Genomic DNA, 23,519 nt, shown 5'->3' on the forward strand with positions numbered 1-23,519 from the left:
TAAATCACAATGTCACAATATTATATCTAGGTTCTTGAACGGTTAGAATATCAGTATCCTACCAATCTAGTTTTTATTTATTGAAAGTTTAAAAAATATATTTACTTTAAAATATTCAGATCTCTACTTTCTTCCACATCAGGTTTGAGCTTAATGTGTAGTTTTAGGTAACAAAACCCTCAGGATAATTAATAAGTACGTATGTCAGGATTTGTAGAGTTATGATCCAAAGGAAATTCTTGTCTCAAGTCGTAATAATTTTAATTACCAGCAGAGGTCTCTGTGTGTACATGTATTCCTAGTTGTAAACAATGCTACTTGAACAATTCTTTCAGCCTAATGCAATTTTTTTTCTAAAAAATTGTTAATTAATATATGGACTCTCTTAACCAGAGATGAATGTGCTTAAAATCAACTTGTTTCTGTTCTTCTTCATTTATGTTGTACCAAAATACTAAGAATCATGAAAAACAAGTATGATTTATGAATCAGCTATTTTAACCCCTGGTGATTTGAAAAAGTGAAGATTATTTCAATTCCCTATTATTCACTACTAAACAATGAATTTACATTCATCCCGATTTTCTAATTGGTATTTAGTTTTTTATATATATAATGAAGAATATAGTTTTAAGAAATATTTGTATTTTTCACTGATCAGAAGATACTGTTTTGATTTTAATTATGCTTTGTTTCCAGGTGTATTTTTACACATTCTGGCGGATACACTTGGGAGTATTGGTGTAATTGCCTCTGCCATCATGATGCAAAATTTTGGTCTGATGATAGCAGATCCTATCTGTTCAATCCTGATAGCCATGCTTATAGTTGTAAGGTAAGTGTTATACATTACTTTCAGATATTAAAATGAGAGGTGATTAGTGTGCTACTTAAATTACAGATCTAAAAGACAAATTGTTATTATATTGGTTTCTCTTTGGCCGTTAACAAACTCCGATGTAGATTATTTCTCTTCTCATCTTCCTATTTTTTTCTGTTTGCCATTTATGTCTTGCCTAGGTTTTGACATTTCTTTTGGGTATTTAGCAATTAATCTTTTTGGCTTGTAATTCAACTTAGTAGTAATTTTTTTAAATCCAATATTCTATCTGTAGAGTAGAACATTGAAAATATAAAATGTTTTAGCTATACTTAGAATCTGATTCTATATCTTATGTTATTAGATGTAAAAGGATGTTAAAGTCTCTTCTACAGCTATTTAATTCATAAAGTCATCTTATCATTGCCGAAGTCTTATAAAAATGCTTATTGAGGTATACATATATCTGTCTCCCAATTAGACTTATAAAATTCTTTAGGAAGGATCTCTTAGTTGCTTATCACCTACCATTTTTCTAATGTATATGTAAAAGTGTGTGTGTGTGTGTGTGTGTGAATTCTCAGTAAATATTTGCTAAATTAGATTGTGTAATATCTCAGATTTATCTCACTCTGAAATACATTTTATTATTTGTTTAATTTTTATCAGAATAATGGAATAATATGTGCCTTTATTTCAGTCTTGAATTGTTTAATATATTTAGTAATTTTATATACACATACCTTGATTTGACTATTTTTGTTTTATTTATCCGTAATAATTTTACTGCTGGTAAAACTTGATTTCTAATGATCACTAGAGGACAGACTATGATTTTTATAGCTTGCGGTTGAATAGAATATACCTAATTATGATGGAATTATAATATTGTAAATTAGTCATAAATATTAATTTTGAAGTTCTTGCCTTAAAAAAAGGATACAGATTTAAATATGCAGCTTATTTTTTACATTTCTTCAAATTATTTGTACCAGGAAGCAACTCTGTTATGTAAAAGTCTTTTATAAAGTTCAGAAGTTTTTTCATCTTTGGAAATCTTAACTATACTTCCTTGAAAGTTCAGCTGATATGTCACATAATTCTATGAAACTTAACTACTGATAGATTTGGTAACTTATATCTGTATCTCTCTATTTGTATGTTCATTTTGTTTTGTATTATAAGTTTTAGTGGCTTTTAATACTTCCTAGAGTAGGATCTTAATAATTGCTTCTTTTTGGCTACATTATTACTATCCTAATTCTCCTATCAATTATTACTTTGAAGAGGTTGGCTTCTCTGTCTCCCTGTATACTTTTCTCCATCCTGTGGCCACAGTGATCTATCTTTCTTTCTTATTCATTTATTTTGAGAGAGAGAGAGAGTAGGAGAGGGGCAGAGAGAGAGGAGGAGAGCGAGAGAGAGAATCCCAAGCACATTCCATACTCAGCATGGAGCCCAACTCTTGGGGCTCAGTCTCATGAAGTGTGAGATAATGACCTGAGCTGAAATGAAGAGTCAGAAGCTTAACCGACTGAGCCACCTAGGTGCTCCCACAATGATCTTTCTTAAATGAAGATTCTGGTGCATGGAAATATTATCTTGCTTTAAATTCTTCAGTGGTGCTTTCTTACCTTCAGGATAAAGTCCAAACTCCTCAGTGGGGCATCTTGATAGCCTGTTTACTTCTCAGTCTTTCTCTAACCCTTTCTCAATTTATATTCTGCTCTCCAGCCACAGCAAATTACTTTCAGTTTCCTGAAAATATGTTATGAGCTGTCTGGATTCTGTGCTTTGACTACTTTCTCCAAAATACTCTTATGCTGAGTGCCTGTCTTCCTCTCCCCCGCAAGTACATCCATCACAACTGCTCATCCTTCAGATCAGATTTCAGTTTTAAACTGCACTTCCTTCAGAAAGGATTTCGGGATTGTCCACCTCCCAGGCTGAGTTAAATATGCCTACCTGTACCACCTTTGACTGTTCCTTTCACTGCATTGACTCAACAAGTTGAAATAGCCTGTTTATTCTTTCTTAAGCTCTGTGAGGGCAAATTGTTTTGTCATTGTTGTATAGTCAGTACCAGACTCTGCCAGGTTTTTAAAAGTTTGTCTATTTTGGATTTGAATCAAAATAAATTCATGTTTCTTCAACCTTGGAGAATTACTTTCTCTGTTCCCAAATAGGGAATTCTTACTTAGTTCTATTACCATTCTGTTAGCCAACAGATATGAATAAAAATACATACACACAACTTTTTTTTACTGAAATATAACACATTATATTTTGTGTTTTATTTCACACAACTGCACAAATCAGGGGCACCTGGGTGGCTCAGTCAGTTAGGCGTCTGACTTTGGCTCAGGTCATGCATAATCTCATGGTTCATGGGTTCGAGCCCCCACATTGTGCTCACTCCTGTCAGCCTATCAGTGCAGAGGCCACTTCAGAGCCTCTGTCCCCTTCTCTCTGCTCCACCCCCACTTGTGCTGTCCCACGAAGTAAATATATGCTAAAACCAAAACAAAGCAAAATTGCACAAATCCTTTTCAACAAATATTTATTAAATAGGCCCTGTCACCAGAGTGGTAATAAGATACTGTTTCACAGTATCTTACGTTACAGTTGGAGAGAGAGAGAGAGACAACAAACAAATTAATAAACTACACAAACATCAAGTAGTTATTTGTAGTGTGCAGAGAGTTAAGATAGGATGATAGTGATTGGCTTGCTACTTTAGATTGAGTGATAAAGGAAGTCTTCTGAAGAGGTAGCATTTAAACTGAGATCTGAATGTCACAAGAAAGCCTATCAGAGGAAGAGCATTCTGTAAGGAACAGCTAGTATAAAAGCCCTGTAGTGAAAACAATGTTAGCCAATATGACTTGAAGCATAGGGAGTAAGAGGAAAGTAAGAGGTTTGAGATAAAGTTGGGAGAGATAGGCCTAGGAAAATGAGCCAGGGTAGGAGTTTGGGTTTTATTTTAACTGCAGTGGGAAACCATAGGGAAGTGACATTATTATTTGATTTGTATTTTAAAAAACTACTTTGGCTGATGTGTAGGTAATGGGTTATTAGGGGGCAAGAGTACAAAAAGGCAGGCCAACTAGAAAGCTATTAGTGTCAATAAAATGAGGGACCATGGTGGCTTGGTCTGAGGTACTCATCTAGGAGTTGGAGAGATACAGATAAAATTAGAAAATGCTTTGGGCTTAGAGCTAATAGAATTTGCTTATGGATATGATGTTTAGGGCATGGTTAAGTGAGGGAGGAATCAAGGATAATTCTTAGAGTTTCTACATTAGCAACCTAGTGAATGAAGGTGTCCTTATGAAAGAGGAAGGACTAAGGGAAGAGTAATGTTTGTTTGGGTTTTTTTGAAGAGCACTGCAGACCAAAAGTTCTGTTTGGCTTGTGACTGAGTTGAGATCTCTCATTAGACCATTGTAAAGAGATCTCAAATAGGCAATGGATGTGAAAATAAGGAATTCTTGGGAGATCTGAGCTAAATACAAAGAATTGAAAACAGTACACATAAAGATTTAAAGTCATGGAGTGGCATTTATCTGGCAGGAATCACAATTCCCGCCCCTTCCATTTTTCTGGAAAACATCCTTCTTTTCTGCAGAACCCACTTTAGCTTCAGGGTCCCTTTCAATATAGTGTTTCAAGCAGCCACAACCAATCAGCTACAGTTGGCTTTCAACATAAAGTCTATATATCATTCTTGTCTAAGTTCTACTGATATGTTTATAAAACTTTTTCTCACTAGTTTAAAATATATAGTCTCAAATTCATATAATTTGATTCTTTCTCATTGTTAAACTTTAACATTTTTATCTGTTTCCTTTGTTCTGATGACACAAGTGATTTGATTGAAAAACTCAAGTACTACTGAAATGTGCAACCTATCTATTGAAATGTTCTCATAATCTCACCTCTTGGAGATAAAGCAGAAAACTTTAACATATCTTAACATCATTCAGTAAATGTTTTAGACAGTAAACACCATAGGCAAATACCCAACCTTATGGAGCTTATGTTCTAATAGGGATTCTAGTCAATAAAGCAGATGAACATACAAATAGATAATGTAATATCTTACTGGGGTGAGTTCTATGAAACAGGGGAAGGGGGTGCTATTTTAGAAGGGCTTGGAAAGTCCTGCATAAAGTGACATTTGAACAGAGACCCTACAAGTGAAGGAGAGGGTCAGGGTTCTGATCAGAGGAAGATTATTCTTGGTAGAGGGAACTTCAGGTAAACACAGTACAGTGGGAACCCGCCTGACATGTGTAAGGAGCAGTGAGAAGGGCAGTGTCACTAAAGTGCAATGTTCAGGGCACAGCGGTAGAGTATCTAGAGTTTGGGGAGGAGGTGAGCATGGAAGATATAGCTTTGGGTGTCAGCTGCTTATGAATGGTACTTTAAACCATGAGATCAGATGAGTTTTCCCAGAGAATGAGAACTGGTAAAGAGAAGAGGAGGTCTGAGGACTGAACCCTGGAAGGTGGAGCACAGGAGGTAACTCCAGCTAAAGGAGTGGAAAGTGGAGTGGCCAGGGAGATGGGAGGAGAGATGCAAATGCACGTCGTCTTAGGAGCCCTGTAAAAAAAGTGTTTCAAACAGGAAGGAGTGATCAGCCCTGTTATGTGCTGCTGTGACTGATGATTGGTAACTTAGACAAGACACTCAGAAGGGTAATGAGAAGGAAAGCCTGTTCAGAGGAGCTTCAAGAGAGACTGGGGAGGAAAGAAATGGAGGTAGCCGCTGTAGTCAACTCCCTTTTAAGGCTTTTTGCTGTAAAGGGGAGCAGTGTGATTGCCTGGCAGCACCAAGGGCCCACTCTGAAGTTTGGGGTCCTGAATTTAAAGTGAAAACAACCAGCATAGAGTGTTTTTCTCTAGTCTTGCTCAGCTACTTGGTCAAAAGTGTGGGATAGACAGCCAGATTCATCTGGTTTGGGGTTTTGTCAGACGAGTACTGACAGAGTGAGAAAGAAGCACGGCAGGTATTACAGAGGTGGGAAATGAAGATTTAAAGGTGGTAATAGATGCTGAAAAAGAGACGAAAAAGTGAGGGTTGGAGCTCTGGTAGGAGGGTGAGTGCAGTGAGCAGGGGAGGCTCGGGTTGTGAGAGGCTTGAACTTGGGATGTGCAGGTGTAGGGTATGACTGTAGGGGTGGATCCAGGATAAACCCATCATATAGAGGCCAAGTGTGCTGGATGGCTTGCCCACCTGGGTATTTAAACTAAGAGTAATGAAAAAGGTAGAGGTGGAAAGAGAATAAGCCCATGACTACACTTTTTAGTGACCAAGGGGACCTATCCAGGATCGTAGCACTGGTAGTCAAGATGGAGAGAAGGTGAATAATCTGATGGCCTGGGTCTTAAAGGAACTATATTTTGGGGGGGGGGGGGCAGTAAGAGGAGCAAAGATCTAGAAGTGGACGTGATAAACAAGGAGGATGTTTACCTCACCATAAACTCCTGTATTACACGGAGTATGGGAGACAAAACCGCGCTGTAGGAGAACAGTGCCCTCATAGGATAGCCAGTTTTCACGTAGAACAGGAACATGCTGTGGCTATTGAGAGAAGAGGCTGAAGAATTTAGTGAAAATTGTGAATTTAAAAGTATTTTTTTAATAACGGAAACAATTCTATTGACAAGAAATTTGGTATAGAAAAGGATAAGGGAAAAAAAGTACTCATAGTTCCAATAGCTGAGAGAACCATGTTAATATTTTTGTAGGTTTTCTTATGGATTTTTCTTTTATTCTGAGCCCTTTTTTTAAAAACAGTGTTTTTTGTTTGTATTATGTATACAAAATTGTATTGTTAAGAAAATTTGGGGGCGCCTGGGTGGCTTGGTGGGTTAAGCATCTGACTCTTGATATCCACTCAGGTCCTGATTCCCAGGGTCATGGGGTTGGGCTCTGTGCTGAGCAAAGAGCCTGCTTGGGATTCTCTCTCTCTCCCTGTCTCTCTGCTCCTCCCCTGCTCATGGTGTATCTGTCTTTCTTTCAAAATAAACATTAAAATTTTTTTTTTAATTTTTTTCCAATAATACATAGTCATTATAGAAAGTTTGGAAAATGATGAAAAATATAAAGATGTAAAGAAAAATCAGTCAGGATCACAACACCTAGAGGTCACATTACCACTGTTAACAGCATTTCTTTACAGTCATTTTTAGACCTTTTTTTTACATTGAGTTTCTACTTTATATGCTGATTGTTAAGCTTGGTCACAGTATTAGAGCATTCAAAGGTTCTAGATGAAAGATGTAATGATTTATTAGGTAGCAAGGCCTTAATTCAATGGTAATAAATAAAACAAGGTACAGGGCAACACGTAGAATGATTCATTATTATGAAGAGTCTATATCTAAGGTATATATTTCTTTTTACATGTATCAGGGGAAAATTAATTAGAGTACACACACACACACACACGTGTGTGTGGGGGAGTGATACAATTTTATTTTTTACTTGATTTTGGGGGGTGGTGGTGCAATTTTAAAATTGTGCTTCTTTCCTAATGTCTCTAAGGCAAGCTAATATTTCTGACTTTACCTTAAAACCTAACTTTTTAAAATGCAGGGCAATTAAAAAAAAAGTCGCTCCAAAGAACAAAATAAAGACATTCCAGTTGTCTATTTTTATGTTAAGAAAGCAAACTTGGAGCACCTGGATGGCTCAGTTAAGCGTCCGACTCTTGATTTCTGTTCAGGTTATGATCTCATGGTTCATGAGTTCAAGCCCTGTGTTGGGCTCCGTACTGATGGTGTGGAGCCTGCTTGGGATTCTCTCTCCCTCTGTCTCTGCCCCTCCCCATATCACTTACTCTCTCTCTCAAAATAAATAAATAAACTTAAAAAAAAAACCAACACTTAATTTACTTTTAAGTTCATATGATAATGAAATAGTTGTTAAGTAGAACACTCTTGAGATGTTTTTCAAATTGGCTAAAAGTTTGCTTAGTTATCCAAAGCTGATTTTGGAAATATATGAAAATTCTTACAGACTCAACAAAATAGAGTATAGAGAAGTAATTTTCCTTACCCTTCATTCTTATATATATTTGCAATTCACCAAGAGCAAAAGAAATAATAGGGCTTCATATGTTTTCTGGGACTAAATATTCCTTGATTGAGAACATGTTGTGGAAATAGACATCTCTCTCTTATAAGCTGCCCAGTGTTCCGTTTTCACTTTCACAGTGACAGTGATTTCTTAGAAAAAGACAGTTTTTCTCTCAGCATTTTCTAACACAGGCAAAAGGTGCTATAAATTGCTCAGTGAAACTGAGTTGTGCTGTGATGAATTTTGTTTCCCAATGAAAAGTAGGAGATTGAGTATAATAGTGAGAGTGTAATTTTTTATCTTCTAAAATACATTTCTTATAACAGATTTCAGAGTCGTTTTTCTCCCTTTTTCTCAGTAGTTCAGTTGGAATGGAAAGTGGATTCATACTTAGCGTCAGAAATCTGACCACTTAGTTATGGCTTTGAATCATACTGTGATTTATGTAAAAGTGATGCCCTTTACGTAGATCTGTAGCTTGATTTTTAATTCACTTAAATAAAAGAGGTACTTATGCATGATGGGAAAATATACATAAACAGGATGCAGAAATAATCTTTGTTTCTGGTGTGGTATTTTTGAAGCTGTGCTGGAATTTTTTTTTTTTTAATCCATTTTCTGCAGCTCAGAGTTACCACCTTGTAGTGCTTTGTACCTTTTTACCATGATCATATGTAAATATACAGAAAAACTTAAACAAAACAAATTATCTTTTTGTTAGGTGTAAAAGTTTTTCAAGTAATATATTTGTTTCTTACAATTTGAAGGAAAAAGTCCCCCAAATTGTAGAGGCAAACTCCAGACTTTAGAAATGACAATTATGGCCATAAATAGTGATATAAAATGAAAAAGAGTATGCATTAATGAAAACAAAATTATAAACTTGAAATTCTAAATCATAGAAGATCATCATTATTAATGAATACAGGATTTGGAGCAGATACTGATTTTGATAAATCTTGTGGATTCTGTGGTTAAATAGACAATTATTTGTGAACTATATTAAGTAAAAAGTAGCATTTTTTTTAACATATAAGAAGCTACCATATCGTCAAATACTCCTATACATGAAAAATCATGAAGATTTTTTTTCAAAAATGGTTTTGGGTGTTGCCTAATAATTTCCTTTGTGGCTGGGCTATCAAACGGTTATAATTTATGAACTGTACTTCTAGGGGAAAGTAAGTAGTTTCTTAAGATTTTAACTTGTTGTTTGCGTATGTATCTGTATTGTAAAATTGAACAAATGGGAACATTATTATATAATAATTGTATTTTTTAATCATATGTAAAACCATAGTGAGAGCATTTATAAATACTAATTAGTCTAACAGCCTTTTTCAACCAGCATTCTGGGAAAGAATGCCCTAAGGCATTCATTTGTTTGTAAGTATTAACTTGTCACCTATATATCTAGAAAAGTATTACTTATGTTACTATCCTTGGGGGAATTCAGAAATAGTCACTCAAATTATTTTGTGTGTTTTTGGTAGTTCAGATTTGGAATTTTAGTTAAGAAAGGGTGGCAGACAGTCTTAGAAATATGAGAAAGAGCAGAGGACGTATAGTAATGTATTAGTGATCACTAGCTAATAACTTTAGATAAGAGAGTATTTGAGACTTAAAAATTTGAGACAAGGGATTATTCTTTTATGTAAAATCTATGATTTTATTTCTGTAAAGCTCATGAAAATAATGGAAAAACTGTGACAAATATAATTTAGTAAGGTCACAGATATAAAATTGATGTACAAAATTAATACCCTTTATACATAAGCAAAATCCAGTCTGTAGATAAAATGTGTAAAACTTGTGTGAGGAAAAGTTTACTTTTAAAAAACTCAAATGGGCTTGAACAGAGAGCCTCTTGTTTTTGAAGAATCACCATCATAAACAGGTCAACTCTTATGTTTATTTATGTACTTGAAACTATTCTAATAAAAATACCAACAGATTTTTTTCTGGAGGGTGGTAGTAAAAGTTGATCTTGAAGTTTACAAGGAAAAATAAACAGGAGGAATGGCCAAGAAAACCCTGGAAAAAATAAAATAAAATGTAAAGCCTTTATAATTAAAATAGGTGCCTGAAGAAGCAAACTAATGGAGCAGATGAGAAAAATCCAGAAATAGATTTATGTGCAAATATAAATTTAGTAAGGATAAAGGTGGCCTTTCAAATCAGTGGGGGGAAGATGGGCTCTCTAATAACTAGACAGTCCTTTGGAGAAAGATAAATTTGGAACTGTAGTTCATGCTATATATACTTGAATGAATTCCAAATTGATTAGAGCTCTCAAAACATGAAACCATGCTAATACTAGGAGAAAGTATGTCTGAATTATTTTATAGTGTGAGAATATTAGGGGAATAACTATGGCTCAAAACTAGAATCAGTAGGAAAAAAGATTGATGAATTAAGTTACAGGAAAAAGAACTTCGGCATGGAAAAGAAAGCATCAAAAGGAAGTCAAGCTCTTTTCTTCAGCAGGGCCGTGGCAGGAGTGGCTGTGGTGCTAGTCTTTCTGAGCTGTCCAACTCCATTCTTGCTGACGCAGCGACACCTGCACACACTGCTGCCATGACTGACCAGATGACACTTTGTGGCACCCTCAAAGGCCACAATAGCTGAGTGACCCAGTTCGCCACCACTCCCCAGTTCCTGGACATGATGCTACCTGCCTCTCGAGATAAGACCATCATCATGTGGAAGCTAACCAGGGATGAGACTAACTATGGCTGCCTCTCAAGATAAGACCATTATCGTGTGGAAGCTGACCAGGCATAAGGGCATTCCACAGCATGCTCTTCAGGGTCATTCCAACTTTGTTAGTGATGTGGTCGTCTCCTCACGTGGCCAGTTTGCTCTCTCAGTTTGTTCTTTGTCTTTGGGATCTCACAACGTGTACCACCACAACATATTTGTAGGCCATACCAAGGATGTGCTGAGTGTGGCCTTACCCTCTGACAACCAGCAAATTGTCTCTGGCTCCTGAGATAAAACCATCAAGCTGTGGAGTACACGGTGTGTATACAAATATACTGTCCAGGATGAAAGCCATTTGGAGTGGGTGTCTTGTGTGTGCTTTTCACGCAGTAGCAGCAATCCCATCATTGTCACCTGTGGCTGGGACAAGTTGGTCAAGTGTGGGACCGGCAAACTGCAAGCTGAGGACCAATCCTATCAGCCACACTGGCTCCCCGAACACTGTGTCACTCCAGGTGGATCCCTCTTTGCTACTGGGGGCAAGGATGGCCAAGTCATGATGTGGGACCTCAATGAAGACAAGCCCCTTTATATGTGAGGTGCTGGGGACATCCTCATGCGCCATGCTTCAGTCCTAGCTGATACTGACTCTGTGCTGCCATGGGCTCCCACATCAAGATCTGGGACTTGGAAGACAAGATCATTGTAGATGAACTGAAGCAGAACGTTATCAGTTCCAGCAGCAAGGCAGAGCCACCCCAGTGTGCCTCTCTGGGCTGGTCTGCTGATGGCCAGACTCTGTTTGCCGGCTATGTGGACAGCCTGGTGTCACAGGGTGGCAGGTGATCATTGGCACCCTCTGGAGACATATGGCAGAGCTTTAGAAATAAAACACTGGTTTTCTGATTTAAACAAACAAAAACAAAACAAAAGTGAAGTCAAAGGTGTAATAAACTGATAAGTATTTGCCACTTACAACTTGAAATGCTAACCTCCCTAACATAGAGAGAGCTCCTAAAAAAAATTAAGACTAATAGCTGATAAACAAATGGGCAAGTGTAAGTTCATTTAATTTACATGAAAAGAAATACAAATGACTTTTAAACATATAAAAGTAGTTCGGCCTCACTCATTAAAAAGAAATGCAAATTAAAACTACCTTGAGACACCACCTCTTATCTATCAGGTGGATAAGTAGTCAAAGTTTGCATAATCTTTTGTCAAGACTATAGGTAAAATAGGCAGAACATTGCTGATAGATATGAGAATGGTATTATCTCTGCAGAAAGAACATTCATTGACAGTATCAAGCATGATTAAAATAAGTTGGGGGAGGGTAGTGACAGCAAGATGGCAGGATAGGAAGTGCTAGATTCTCTTTCTTCCTTGGAGACAGAAATTTAACACAACAAACTGACAAAATACATCTGTAGAAATCCTGAAACTGGTTCAAGGGTTCCTGCACCCCAGGCTAGTGGGAAGCCAACTACATGGAGGCTTGGTAGGAAATAGGTGATACTTTCCACTCATTAGCACAGTCCCGCTCTACCCCCACCCTTCACACATTTTGCGAGGAAAACTCCAACTACCGTATTCTCCCTGGAGAGGAAAAGGAGTTGAACATACTTCCAGCTGGCTTTTGCAGGGTAGGGGGTGCTGCCTGAGAGTGTCATTCTTGCTTGTATGCATGTATGGACAGAAACAGGGTGACAATTTGAGCACCCCTGAGAACAGCAACAGTGCATTAGAGTCTGCAGTACCATATACAGACACTAGATAGAGTCCCTGGACTGTGATTTCGTGTAGCCAGCCATTGGCAATGTTACAGACACACAAGGGAGAGCTCCTGAGCAGAAGCCAGCAAACATCTTCAAATAGGACAGATTACTTGCAAAAACACATAGAGGACACATACCTGGAAAAGACCTTTGAGGTGTCCAGAATCTCTAGCACGCTGAATAGAGAAAGCCATCCTTGTATGAAGCCAGACTACAAAGTCTGAAGAGTTCGTCGATTCTTCAGATCCCCAAATCCCAACAACAAAAAACAAGACCTACAGAGAAATAGCCAACTATAATATGTTTAAAGGAACAAATTAGATCTCCAGAAACCAAATCTAAAAAAAAGGAGATGTGAATTGACAGGTAAAGAATTCAAAATTACCATCTTAAGGATACCTAATTAAATAAAAAAAAAAACAGCACAGATAGACAAGTAAACAAAATTAGGAAAATGATGCATGAACAAAATGAGAGTATGAACAAAGAGATAGAAACTATGAAGAAGAGCTAGACAAATTCTGCAACTAAAGAATAACAGTACAAAATTGAAAAATTCACTGTCAGGACTCAATAGTAGATTTGACCAGACAGAAGATAGAATCAATGAACTTGAACATAGGACTTTCAAATTTTACTGAAGCAGGGGAGCCCAAAAAGGAAAAATGAAGAGAGCTTGAGAGATTTATGGAACAGAAAAACAATATACAAATTATGGGAGTCTCAGAAAGTAAAGAAAAAAAGGAACAGGGAATCTATTTGAAGAAACAATGGCCAAAAGTTTCTCAAAATTAAGAAGAGAAATGGATATACAAATTCAAGAAACTCAAAAGAACTAGGGTAAATCTAAAGAGATATACACTGAGACACATCATAACTATACTGTCAGATGTCACATGTAAAGTGAGAGTCTTGAAAGCAACAACTTGTCACATGCCATGATAACCATGAAGAAAATAGCTATAGGATATTTATACAGAGAGGGAAATGAGAAGTGAATCAAAACATGTCACTATAGAAAAATCAGTGAAACACGAAGAAGAGAGAAAAAAAATGACAAAAAGCTAAAAGACAGAAAACAAGGAACAAATGGCAATTGTAAGTCCTTTCATACAAGTCATACAAGTCCTTACATTTAAAGTAATTACTTTTAAATGTAAACAGATTAAGCATAGCTATTAAAAGACATGGACTGGGGGCGCCTGGGGGGCTCAGTCGGTTAAGTGGCTGACTTTGGCTTTTGTCATGATCTCACGGTTTCTGAATTCGAGCCCCGCATTGGGCTATGTGCTGACAGCTCAGAGCCTGGAGCCTGCTTCAGATTCTGTCTCCCTCACTCTCTGCCCCTCCCCTGTTCACGCTCTGTCTCCCTCTCAAAAATAAATAAACATTAAAAAAAAAAAAAAAGACATAGACTGGCTGAATGAGTATTAAAAAAAACAAATGAAAACATGATCCAGTTTTGTTTTGCTTACAGGAGATTCACTGTAGATCTAAATTTATAGACTAAAAGTGAAAAGGTAGAAAAAGATACTCAGTGCAAACAGGAACCTAAAGAGATTAGAGTGGCCATACTTATATCAGAGAAAAGGGACTCTAAGACAAAAACTACAACAAAAGGCAAAGAAGGACATTGTACCTCATTTTCAGTTACAGATAAAGCAATCAAGTAGAAGATCAATAAGGAAAGAGTAGTCTTGAACAATACTGTAGACCATTTGGGCCTAAGAGACAAATACAGACCGTTCCACCCAATAATAGCAGAATGCACATTCTTCTCAAGCAAACATGGAACAATATCCCAGGTAGACTACATGTTAGGTAACAAAAAAAGTCCTAACAAATTTTAGATGATTAAAATTACACAAAATATCTTCTCTAATCACAATGGAATAAAACTGGAAATCACTAGCAGAAGGAAAACACAAAAATCCAAAATTATGTGGAAATTAAGTAACATACTCTAACAACCAGTGGGTCAAAGAAGAAATTACAAAGGAATTTAGAAAATATCGGGGGATAAATGAAAACAAAAACACAACATGTCAAAACTTATGGGATACAGTGAAAGCAGTAATAAGAGGGAACTTCATAGTGATAAATGCCTACATTTAAAAAAACTCAAGTCAACAACCTAACCTTACATCATAAGGAACTAGAAAAAGAAGATCTAAACTGAAAGTCAGCAAAAGAAGGAAATAATAAAGATTGGAACAGAGATAAGTGAAATAGAGAATAGAAAAACTACAGAAAATGTCAACAAAACCCAGAATTGGTTTTTTTTAAAAGATCAACAAAATTGACAAACCCTTAGCTAGGCACCCTAACTAAGAAGAAAGAAGACTCAAATATCTAAAATAGAAACAAAAGAGGAGACATTATAACGGATATCACATAAATAAAAAAGAAATATAAGGAGCTACTATGAGTAATATATGCCAACAAATTGGAAAACTTATAAGAAATGGATATATTTCTAGAAATGTCCAGCCTACCAAGACTGAATCATGAAGAAATAAAAAAATCTGAACAAACCCATAACTAGTGAGGAACCAGTAATTAAAGAATTGAAGCACTAATAAAAAACTTCTCAACAACAGGAAAAAGCACAGAACCAGATGAATTTACTGGTGAATTCTACCAAGCATTTAGAGAAGAATTCAAACCAATTCTTTTTTAAACTCTTCCAAAGAATTAAAGAGGAGAGGAGACCCCGAAAGTCATTCTGTGAGACAAGAATTACCCAGGTTCTGAAACCAGACAAAAACAGGACAGGAAAAGAAAACTATAGACCGATATTCCTCATGAACATTGACACAAAAATCCTAAACAAATATTAGGCTAAATGAATTCAACAGCACTTTAAAAGTGTCTTACATCATGAGCAGGTGGGATTTACACTTGGAATGCAAGGATGGTTCAACACATGAAAATCAATTGATGTTACATATCAAATGGACAAAGTGAAAGAAAAAAGACATCATCTCAATCAATGCAGAGAAATCATGTGACAAAGTCCAACAGCCTTTCATGGTGGAAACATTTAACAAACTAAGAAAAGAAGGAAACTACCTCAGTAATAAAAGCCATATATAAAAACCAACATCATACTCTGGGGAAAGACTGAAAACTTTTCTTCTAAGCTCAAGAACGAAATAGGCATGCCCAATTTCACCACTACTATTCACCATAGTACTGAAAATTCTAGCCAAAGGAATCAGACAAGAAAAAGAAATAAAGGCATACAGATTGAAAATGTGTAATTATTAATTAATTAATAATTAATCAGGAATTTAATTAATTAATTTAATTCCTGTAATTAATCAGGAATTAAAATGATCTGTTCATACATGATTTGTTCTTCTATGTAGAAAACCCTAAAGATTCCGTCAAAAAGCTGTTAGAGCTAATAAAAGAATTCAGCAAAGTATCAGAATACAAAATCTACACTGAAAACTCAGTTGTTTTTCTTAAATACTAACAATGACCAAGCCAAAAATGATATTTAGAAAATAATTCCATTTATTATAGCCTCAAAAAGGATAAAGTACTTAGGAATAAACTTTACCAAGGAAATAAAAGATTTGTACACTGAAAGCTACAAAACATTGGTAAGGAAATCAAAAAAGATAAGAAAAAGGAAAGACTTCTTGTTTATGGATCAGAACTTAATATTGTTTAAATGTGTATACTACCCAAAATGATCTACAGATTCAATGGATTCTCTATTAAAATCCCAATGACATTTTTTTGCTGGAAAATAGTCCCAAGATTTGTATAGAATCTCAAAGGACCATGACTAGACAAAACAATCTTGAGAAAGAAGGAGGCATCACACTTCCACATTTTAAAATGTACTACAAAGCAACAGCTATTATGTGGTCCTGGCATAAAGATAGGCACATAGACCAATGAAACAAATAAATAGCCCAGGAATAAACCTTTTCATATATAACCAAATGATTTTTGGCAAGAGTGCCAAGACTCTACAGTGGGGAAAAGGCAGTCTCTCTATAACACACATTGAATGTGTTGGGTAGGCAGTCTTTAAAAAGAAGGAAATGCTGTCATGTGCTAAAACATAGATGAATTTTGACTTTATGCTGAACAAAATAAGCCAATCCAAAAGAGGCAAACAATATATGAGTCCATTCAGATGAAATATGTAAAGTAGTCAAAATTATAGAAACAAAGTAGAAAGGTGGTTGGCAAGGGCTGAAGAGAGAGGAGGAGAAATTAGTGTTTAATGGGTATAGAATTTCAGTGTAACAGCATGAAAAGTTACAGAGCAATTTTGCACAATGAAGTTAACACTCCTGTTACTAAAAAACGTTTAAGCCGATAAACTTAATGTTATGTGTTTTTTATCATAATAATAAAAAAAGAATGAGGAAGACCTCTATGTGGTAATATGTGATTTTCAAGATACATTATTAAAAAAAAAAAACTTGAGGGGCACCTGGGTGGCTCAGTCGGCTAAGCGTCTGACTCCTGATCTCCTGGTTTGTGAGTTTGAGCCCTGCATCAGGCTCTGTGCTGACAGCATAGAGCCTTCTTGGTATTCTCCTTCTCTCTCTTTCTCTCTGCCCCTACCCTACCTGTGCACGCTCTCTCTCTCAAAATAAATCAATAAACTTAAAAAAAAATGTAAAAAAACACTTGAAATGTAGTACATGCTGTATAGGTGTGTAGTAAAAGACATGTAAAAGGTAGCATGCTACCTTTCTTATAAGAAGGAGAAGAGATACATGTATAATGTGCATGTTTTCTTATAAATTTCCAAAAGAAACTCAAGAATAAACCTAAAGCAAATATAATATGTTTACTTCTAGGCAGAGAGAAGGAATTAGAAGTGAGACTTTGAATATATTTTTTTAGACATACTTTTGACTTTGGACTTGTTGACACTTTTAGCCTTTAAAAAAATTAGGGTGGGGGGATTAAGAGTACACTTACGATGAGCACCGAGGAATATATAGAATTGTTGAATCACTATATTGTATACCTGAAACGAATATAACACTGTATGTTAGCTAACTGGAATTAAAATAAAAATGTAAAAAAAAATACAATACAAACTATAAGTAAATTTTTTAAATAAAAAATATTTGTAGACTGTCTACTAAAAATCCCAAGCATTTAAAACATAACAAAACTTTTCCTTTTTATTTCTGCCATTGGAAAAAAAAAAATCAGAAGCAATCTCTTAGCCATTTAATCTTCATGAAGTTTTCATGGGTTTTGTCTTCATGCATTCATGAGGTGGCTGTGCTTTTGTTAAGTTCACTTTTAGTTTGCTTTATTTTCTGATTGTGCATTCTGTTAAGAGGAGGAACATATTCAGAAAGTGGCATTTGTCCAGAAGAAGGGGAAATGGATCTCTGGTGGAGTTAGACAAGTCTTCCTTGTAAGGAGAACAGGTTGGTTTGTAGCCTCTGAGCAATTTCCATCTTCCTACAAGATATTGTTATATCTGTATCTCTTGCCCTGAAATGGCAAATTCTACCTTCCTATTTGTTTTCTGTGTGGTAAAGCTACATTTCTATCAGGCTCCTTTGTCTTGCACTTCTAGTACATCACATGCAGGGGACTCTTCCAGGAAGCAAGGGCGATTACCAACCTTTTCTTATCTGTAAGCATTTGTTTTCTTGGGGTTATTTTGTCTGGCTTGATCTCATGTAACAGATTATAATTGTTAATGGAAAGGTAAACAGTTTCTAAACTCTAAAGATGGTCAGCATCATATACAAGGACCAGTTATCGATATGGATTACAGTGTCTTCCAGGAGTGGAAAGTGGGTAAAGTATTGTTTCTTAGTCTTTGAAGGATTCTTGATTTGTTCTGTTTGGGTAGCAATATATTTATAATTCAAACACTGTTATTTTTCATTCTTGTGTGCCTCATATAGTTTTTTTGTTTGCTTTGTTTTCTGGGGGGTTTTTTTGTTTGTTTGTTTTTTTGTTTTTTTTTTTTGCGAGGGGAGGTTCAGCGTAGAATTTAGTGATTCATTATTTACATATAACACCCAGTGCTCATCCCAAGAAGTGCCCTCCTTAATGCCCATCACCCATTAGCCCATCACCCCACCCACCTCCCCTCCAGCAACCCTCAGTTTTTTCTCTATGGTTAAAAGCCTCTTATGATTTGCCTCCCTCTCTGTTTTTATTTTATTTTTCCTTCCCTTCTCCTATGTTCATCTGTTTTGTTTCTTAAATTCCACATATAAATGAAATATATTTGTCTTTCTCTGACTGACTTATTTTACTTTGCATAATACATTCCAGTTCCATCTACATTGTTGCAAATGGCAAGATTTCATTCAAAAAGTAAAAGTAAATTTTTAAAATGGAAACCACATCAAGTTTTTTCAACTCTGATTCACTCATTCACTCTTATTCTTTTTTTACTATTTTTCACTTGTTGCCAAAAAAAAATAATAGTCCCTTTTTTTTTTACCAGTTCTACCAAGTTTAATGATAATTTTGAGCAAGTTATTTTTTTTAATTTGCCAGGTTTTTTTTATTTATATATGAAATTTATTGTCAAATTGGTTTCCATACAACACCCAGTGCTCATCCCAAAAGGTGCCCTCCTCAATACCCATCACCCACCCTCTCCTCCCTCCCACCCCCCATCAACCCTTAGTTTGTTCTCAGTTCTCAACAGTCTCTTATGCTTTGGCTCTCTCCCTCTCTAACCTCTTTTTTTTTTTTTTTTTCCTTCCCCTCCCCCCATGGGTTCCTGTTAAGTTTCTCAGGATCCACATAAGAGTGAAACCATATGGTATCTGTCTTTCTCTGTATGGCTTATTTCACTTAGCATTACACTCTCCAGTTCCATCCACGTTGCTACAAAAGGCCATATTTCGTTTTTTCTCATTGCCACGTAGTATTCCATTGTGTATATAAACCACAATTTCTTTATCCATTCATCAGTTGATGGACATTTAGGCTCTTTCCATAATTTGGCTATTGTTGAGAGTGCTGCTATGAACATTGGGGTACAAGTGCCCCTATGCATCAGTACTCCTGTGTCCCTTGGATAAATTCCTAGCAGTGCTGTTGCTGGGTCATAGGGTAGGTCTATTTTTAATTTTCTGAGGAACCTCCACACTGCTTTCCAGAGCTGCTGCACCAGTTTGCATTCCCACCAACAGTGCAAGAGGGTTCCCGTTCCTCCACATCCTCTCCAGCATCTATAGTCTCCTGATTTGTTCATTTTGGCCACTCTGACTGGCGTGAGGTGATACCTGAGTGTGGTTTTGATTTGTATTTCCCTGATAAGGAGCGACGCTGAACATCTTTTCATGTGCCTGTTGGCCATCCGGATGTCTTCTTTAGAGAAGTGTCTATTCATGTTTTCTGCCCATTTCTTCACTGGGTTATTTGCTTTTCGGGTGTGGAGTTTGGTGAGCTCTTTATAGATTTTGGATACTAGCCCTTTGTCCGATATGTCATTTGCAAATATCTTTTCCCATTCCGTTGGTTGCCTTTTAGTTTTGTTGGTTGTTTCCTTTGCTGTGCAGAAGCTTTTTATCTTCATAAGGTCCCAGTAATTCACTTTTGCTTTTAATTCCCTTGCCTTTGGGGATGTGTCGAGTAAGAGATTGCTACGGCTGAGGTCAGAGAGGTCTTTTCCTGCTTTCTCCTCTAGGGTTTTGATGGTTTCCTGTCTCACATTCAGGTCCTTTATCCATTTTGAGTTTATTTTTGTGAATGGTGTGAGAAAGTGGTCTAGTTTCAACCTTCTGCATGTTGCTGTCCAGTTCTCCCAGCACCATTTGTTAAAGAGACTGTCTTTTTTCCATTGGATGTTCTTTCCTGCTTTGTCAAAGATGAGTTGGCCATACGTTTGTGGGTCTAGTTCTGGGGTTTCTATTCTATTCCATTGGTCTATGTGTCTGTTTTTGTGCCAATACCATGCTGTCTTGATGATGACAGCTTTGTAGTAGAGGCTAAAGTCTGGGATTGTGATGCCTCCTGCTTTGGTCTTCTTCTTCAAAAGTACTTTGGCTATTCGGGGCCTTTTGCGGTTCCATATGAATTTTAGGATTGCTTGTTCTAGTTTCGAGAAGAATGCTGGTGCAATTTTGATTGGGATTGCATTGAATGTGTAGATAGCTTTGGGTAGTATTGACATTTTGACAATATTTATTCTTCCAATCCATGAGCAGGGAATGTCTTTCCATTTCTTTAAATCTTCTTCAATTACCTTCATAAGCTTTCTATAGTTTTCGGCATACAGATCCTTTACATCTTTGGTTAGATTTATTCCTAGGTATTTTATGCTTCTTGGTGCAATTGTGAATGGGATCAGTTTCCGTATTTGTCTTTCTGTTGCTTCATTGTTAGTGTATAAGAATGCAACTGATTTCTGTACATTGATTTTGTATCCTGCAACTTTGCTGAATTCATGTATCAGTTCTAGCAGACTTTTGGTGGAGTCTATCAGATTTTCCATGTATAATATCATGTCATCTGCAAAAAGCGAAAGCTTGACTTCATCTTTGCCAATTTTGATGCCTTTGATTTCCTTTTGTTGTCTGATTGCTGATGCTAGAACTTCCAGCACTATGTTAAACAACAGCGGTGAGAGTGAGCATCCCTGTCGTGTTCCTGATCTCAGGGAAAAAGCTCTCAGTTTTTCCCCGTTGAGGATGATGTTAGCTGTGGGCTTTTCATAAATGGCTTTTATGATCTTTAAGTATGTTCCTTCTATCCCGACTTTCTCAAGGGTTTTTATTAAGAAAGGGTGCAATAATAGTCCCTTTTGGTTAATTTTAATGTTCATTGTTAATTTGTGTGTAGTCAATTTCTAACTCTCCTCTACTAGCTACAGCCTGCACTTAAGTTACTCTGTTCTCTTGCTTAATTAATGCTTGCAAAACATGATTTCTATCCCTGTCTCAGCAGCTAAGTATTTTCATGTAGTCAGCATGCAACATAATGTAGCAATTAGAAACCTACCTTGAAACAGTCAATAAAAGGTCTGTTCTCACAGTGGTATTTTAAAAGTTTAATTTGGGTAAACAATTTTTTTTTAATTTTTTTTTTCAACGTTTATTTATTTTTGGGACAGAGAGAGACAGAGCATGAACGGGGGAGGGGCAGAGAGAGAGGGAGACACAGAATCGGAAACAGGCTCCAGGCTCTGAGCCATCAGCCCAGAGCCTGACGCGGGGCTCGAACTCACGGACCGCGAGATCGTGACCTGGCTGAAGTCGGACGCTTAACCGACTGCGCCACCCAGGCGCCCCTGGGTAAACAATTAAATAAAGGTCCTTTTTGCCTTTGCTCTGTATTTCCCATGTTTGGTTTACTTCTCACAAACACGTGACTTTGGAAGTTATCATTGAAGATGGGTCCATAATGGTAACTAGGGATTTGCTTCTATTCAAATTTTGACAATACCAGTCAGCAGTAACATTCATATCGTTACTACTGCTCATCTTTTCCTGAGCTTTTAAATTTCTTTCTGTGGTCCAGAAGATCACAGAAAGATCAGCTTTGAAGATCAGCTTTTCCTAAAGTCAGAACTCTCCTATAGGCAAAGGCACTTTGTGATCGCTAGGAAAGCCACTTTGATGACTTCATTGGAGGAAATAATGCAGAGTGGTTAAGAGCATTTGCTATGGAGCCAAAGTGCCTGGGTTCAAATTCTGGTTTCACCATTTAGCTGTGTGACCTTAGGCAAGTCACCTAGCCTCTCTGTTCCTCAATTTTTCATCTTTAGAATGGGGTTAATAGTAATACCTACCTCATAATTTGCTATGTATGGATTAAATGGATTAAGATATCTAAAGTATGGAACAAATTGGCAAAAAAATGGGAAGCATTGTATGAGTGTTAATTGCCTGCCTACCTTCCTTCCCCAAAGGAATGCTGTTGGATAGCAGGCACCATTCACTTACATGGTTTCTCTCCTATGATGATAACATGCCCTTCCCTCTCCGCGGGCGGGGGCCGTCCCCCCCCCCGCCCTTAACTGACCCTCATTCATTCATTATCAACTAGAGGAAAAAGAGAAAGTAGGGAGAGAATAAAAGAAATACAGTTCATTGTATGGACTGCCTCCATCATTTAGGTGGGCACAGGAGTTGCTGCATGTTAACAGTGCCCCTTTTCTACTTCTCTTTGGTATCCTTCCTGGCTGCTAGATTTCTTAAGAGGAACACACTCAGCCATCTAGAGGCAAAGCTCTATCACTGTATGGTGAGGAAATGTTAAGGTTTGAATACCACATAGATTGAATCAGTTACAGGTATACCATTTTTTAACTTAAACCAGACAGACCCATTTTAGCTCAGATTCCTAATAGCTTTGTTGAACCTAGAGATAATCAGCACTTCGGTTCTATTCCTTTTGGATTTTTCTTGCTGACCACAAGGCCTTTTTGTTCTCAGTTAAAACTTGTGATCACTGAAGCTATCTGAATGATAATTAATTTGATTTTAATAATTGTGATCAATATTTCTTGCCATCTTATTTGGTTTTTCTAAACAAGATCCTGTGTCTTCACTTCTATACTGTTTTAAAAATGGGGGCGCCTAGTGGCTCAGTTGGTTGAGCGTCTGACTCTTGATTTTTAGCTCAGGTCATGATCCAAGGGTCATGGGATTGAGCCCCACATCGGGCTCTGTGCTGAATGGGGAGCCTGCATAGGATTCTCTCTCTCTCTCCCTCAGCCTCTCTCCCCTGCTTGTGCGCTATCTCTTTCTCTCTCTCTGCCTCCAATAATAAAATTTTTTTAAATGCAGATTTCCTTGAAGTACGTTATCTCTTGCTTTTGCCCATCCTAGTCTAGCTACTACTTTAAATGGGTTACAGAAGTAGTGGGGCGGTTCTTCCAGATCACATTATCTTTTCAATACAAATGTTACCATATTTAATACAAATAATGTGAATTTTTTCAGCCTTCTCAAAAGTCTTCTCAAAACTGTATATTTTGTAGAACTTTTGCCCTCTTACTTCATTGATTCTATTGTCTCGTCCCAATTCTCAACCTCTTGACAGGATATCAGTGTGAATTTGTATTCATTTTTCTTCTTTACCTACACCTTTGTTCCTTATGGATACAGAATAGATCATTAATAGATCATTAATAATTTTTTTCTTATATTGCTGGTGTGATT

The 23,519-nt window shown here is 36.7% G+C and overlaps 1 protein-coding gene and 1 pseudogene across 1 annotated transcript in view; both read left to right on the plus strand.

Annotated features, from left to right (window-relative positions):
- SLC30A7 (solute carrier family 30 member 7) overlaps positions 1 to 23,519 on the plus strand; it is an 87,180-nt gene that overhangs the window by 36,512 nt on the left and 27,149 nt on the right. The window contains exon 8 of the mRNA XM_040471111.1: positions 700 to 835. Coding sequence (XP_040327045.1) covers positions 700 to 835 — 136 coding nt within the window. The remainder of the gene's footprint in view (positions 1 to 699; positions 836 to 23,519) is intronic.
- LOC121027570 (receptor of activated protein C kinase 1-like) lies at positions 10,337 to 12,796 on the plus strand (annotated as a pseudogene).

Source organism: Herpailurus yagouaroundi, unplaced genomic scaffold (genome assembly GCF_014898765.1).
Source record: "Herpailurus yagouaroundi ecotype Mexico unplaced genomic scaffold, PumYag 77, whole genome shotgun sequence".
Taxonomy (NCBI): domain Eukaryota; kingdom Metazoa; phylum Chordata; class Mammalia; order Carnivora; family Felidae; genus Herpailurus; species Herpailurus yagouaroundi.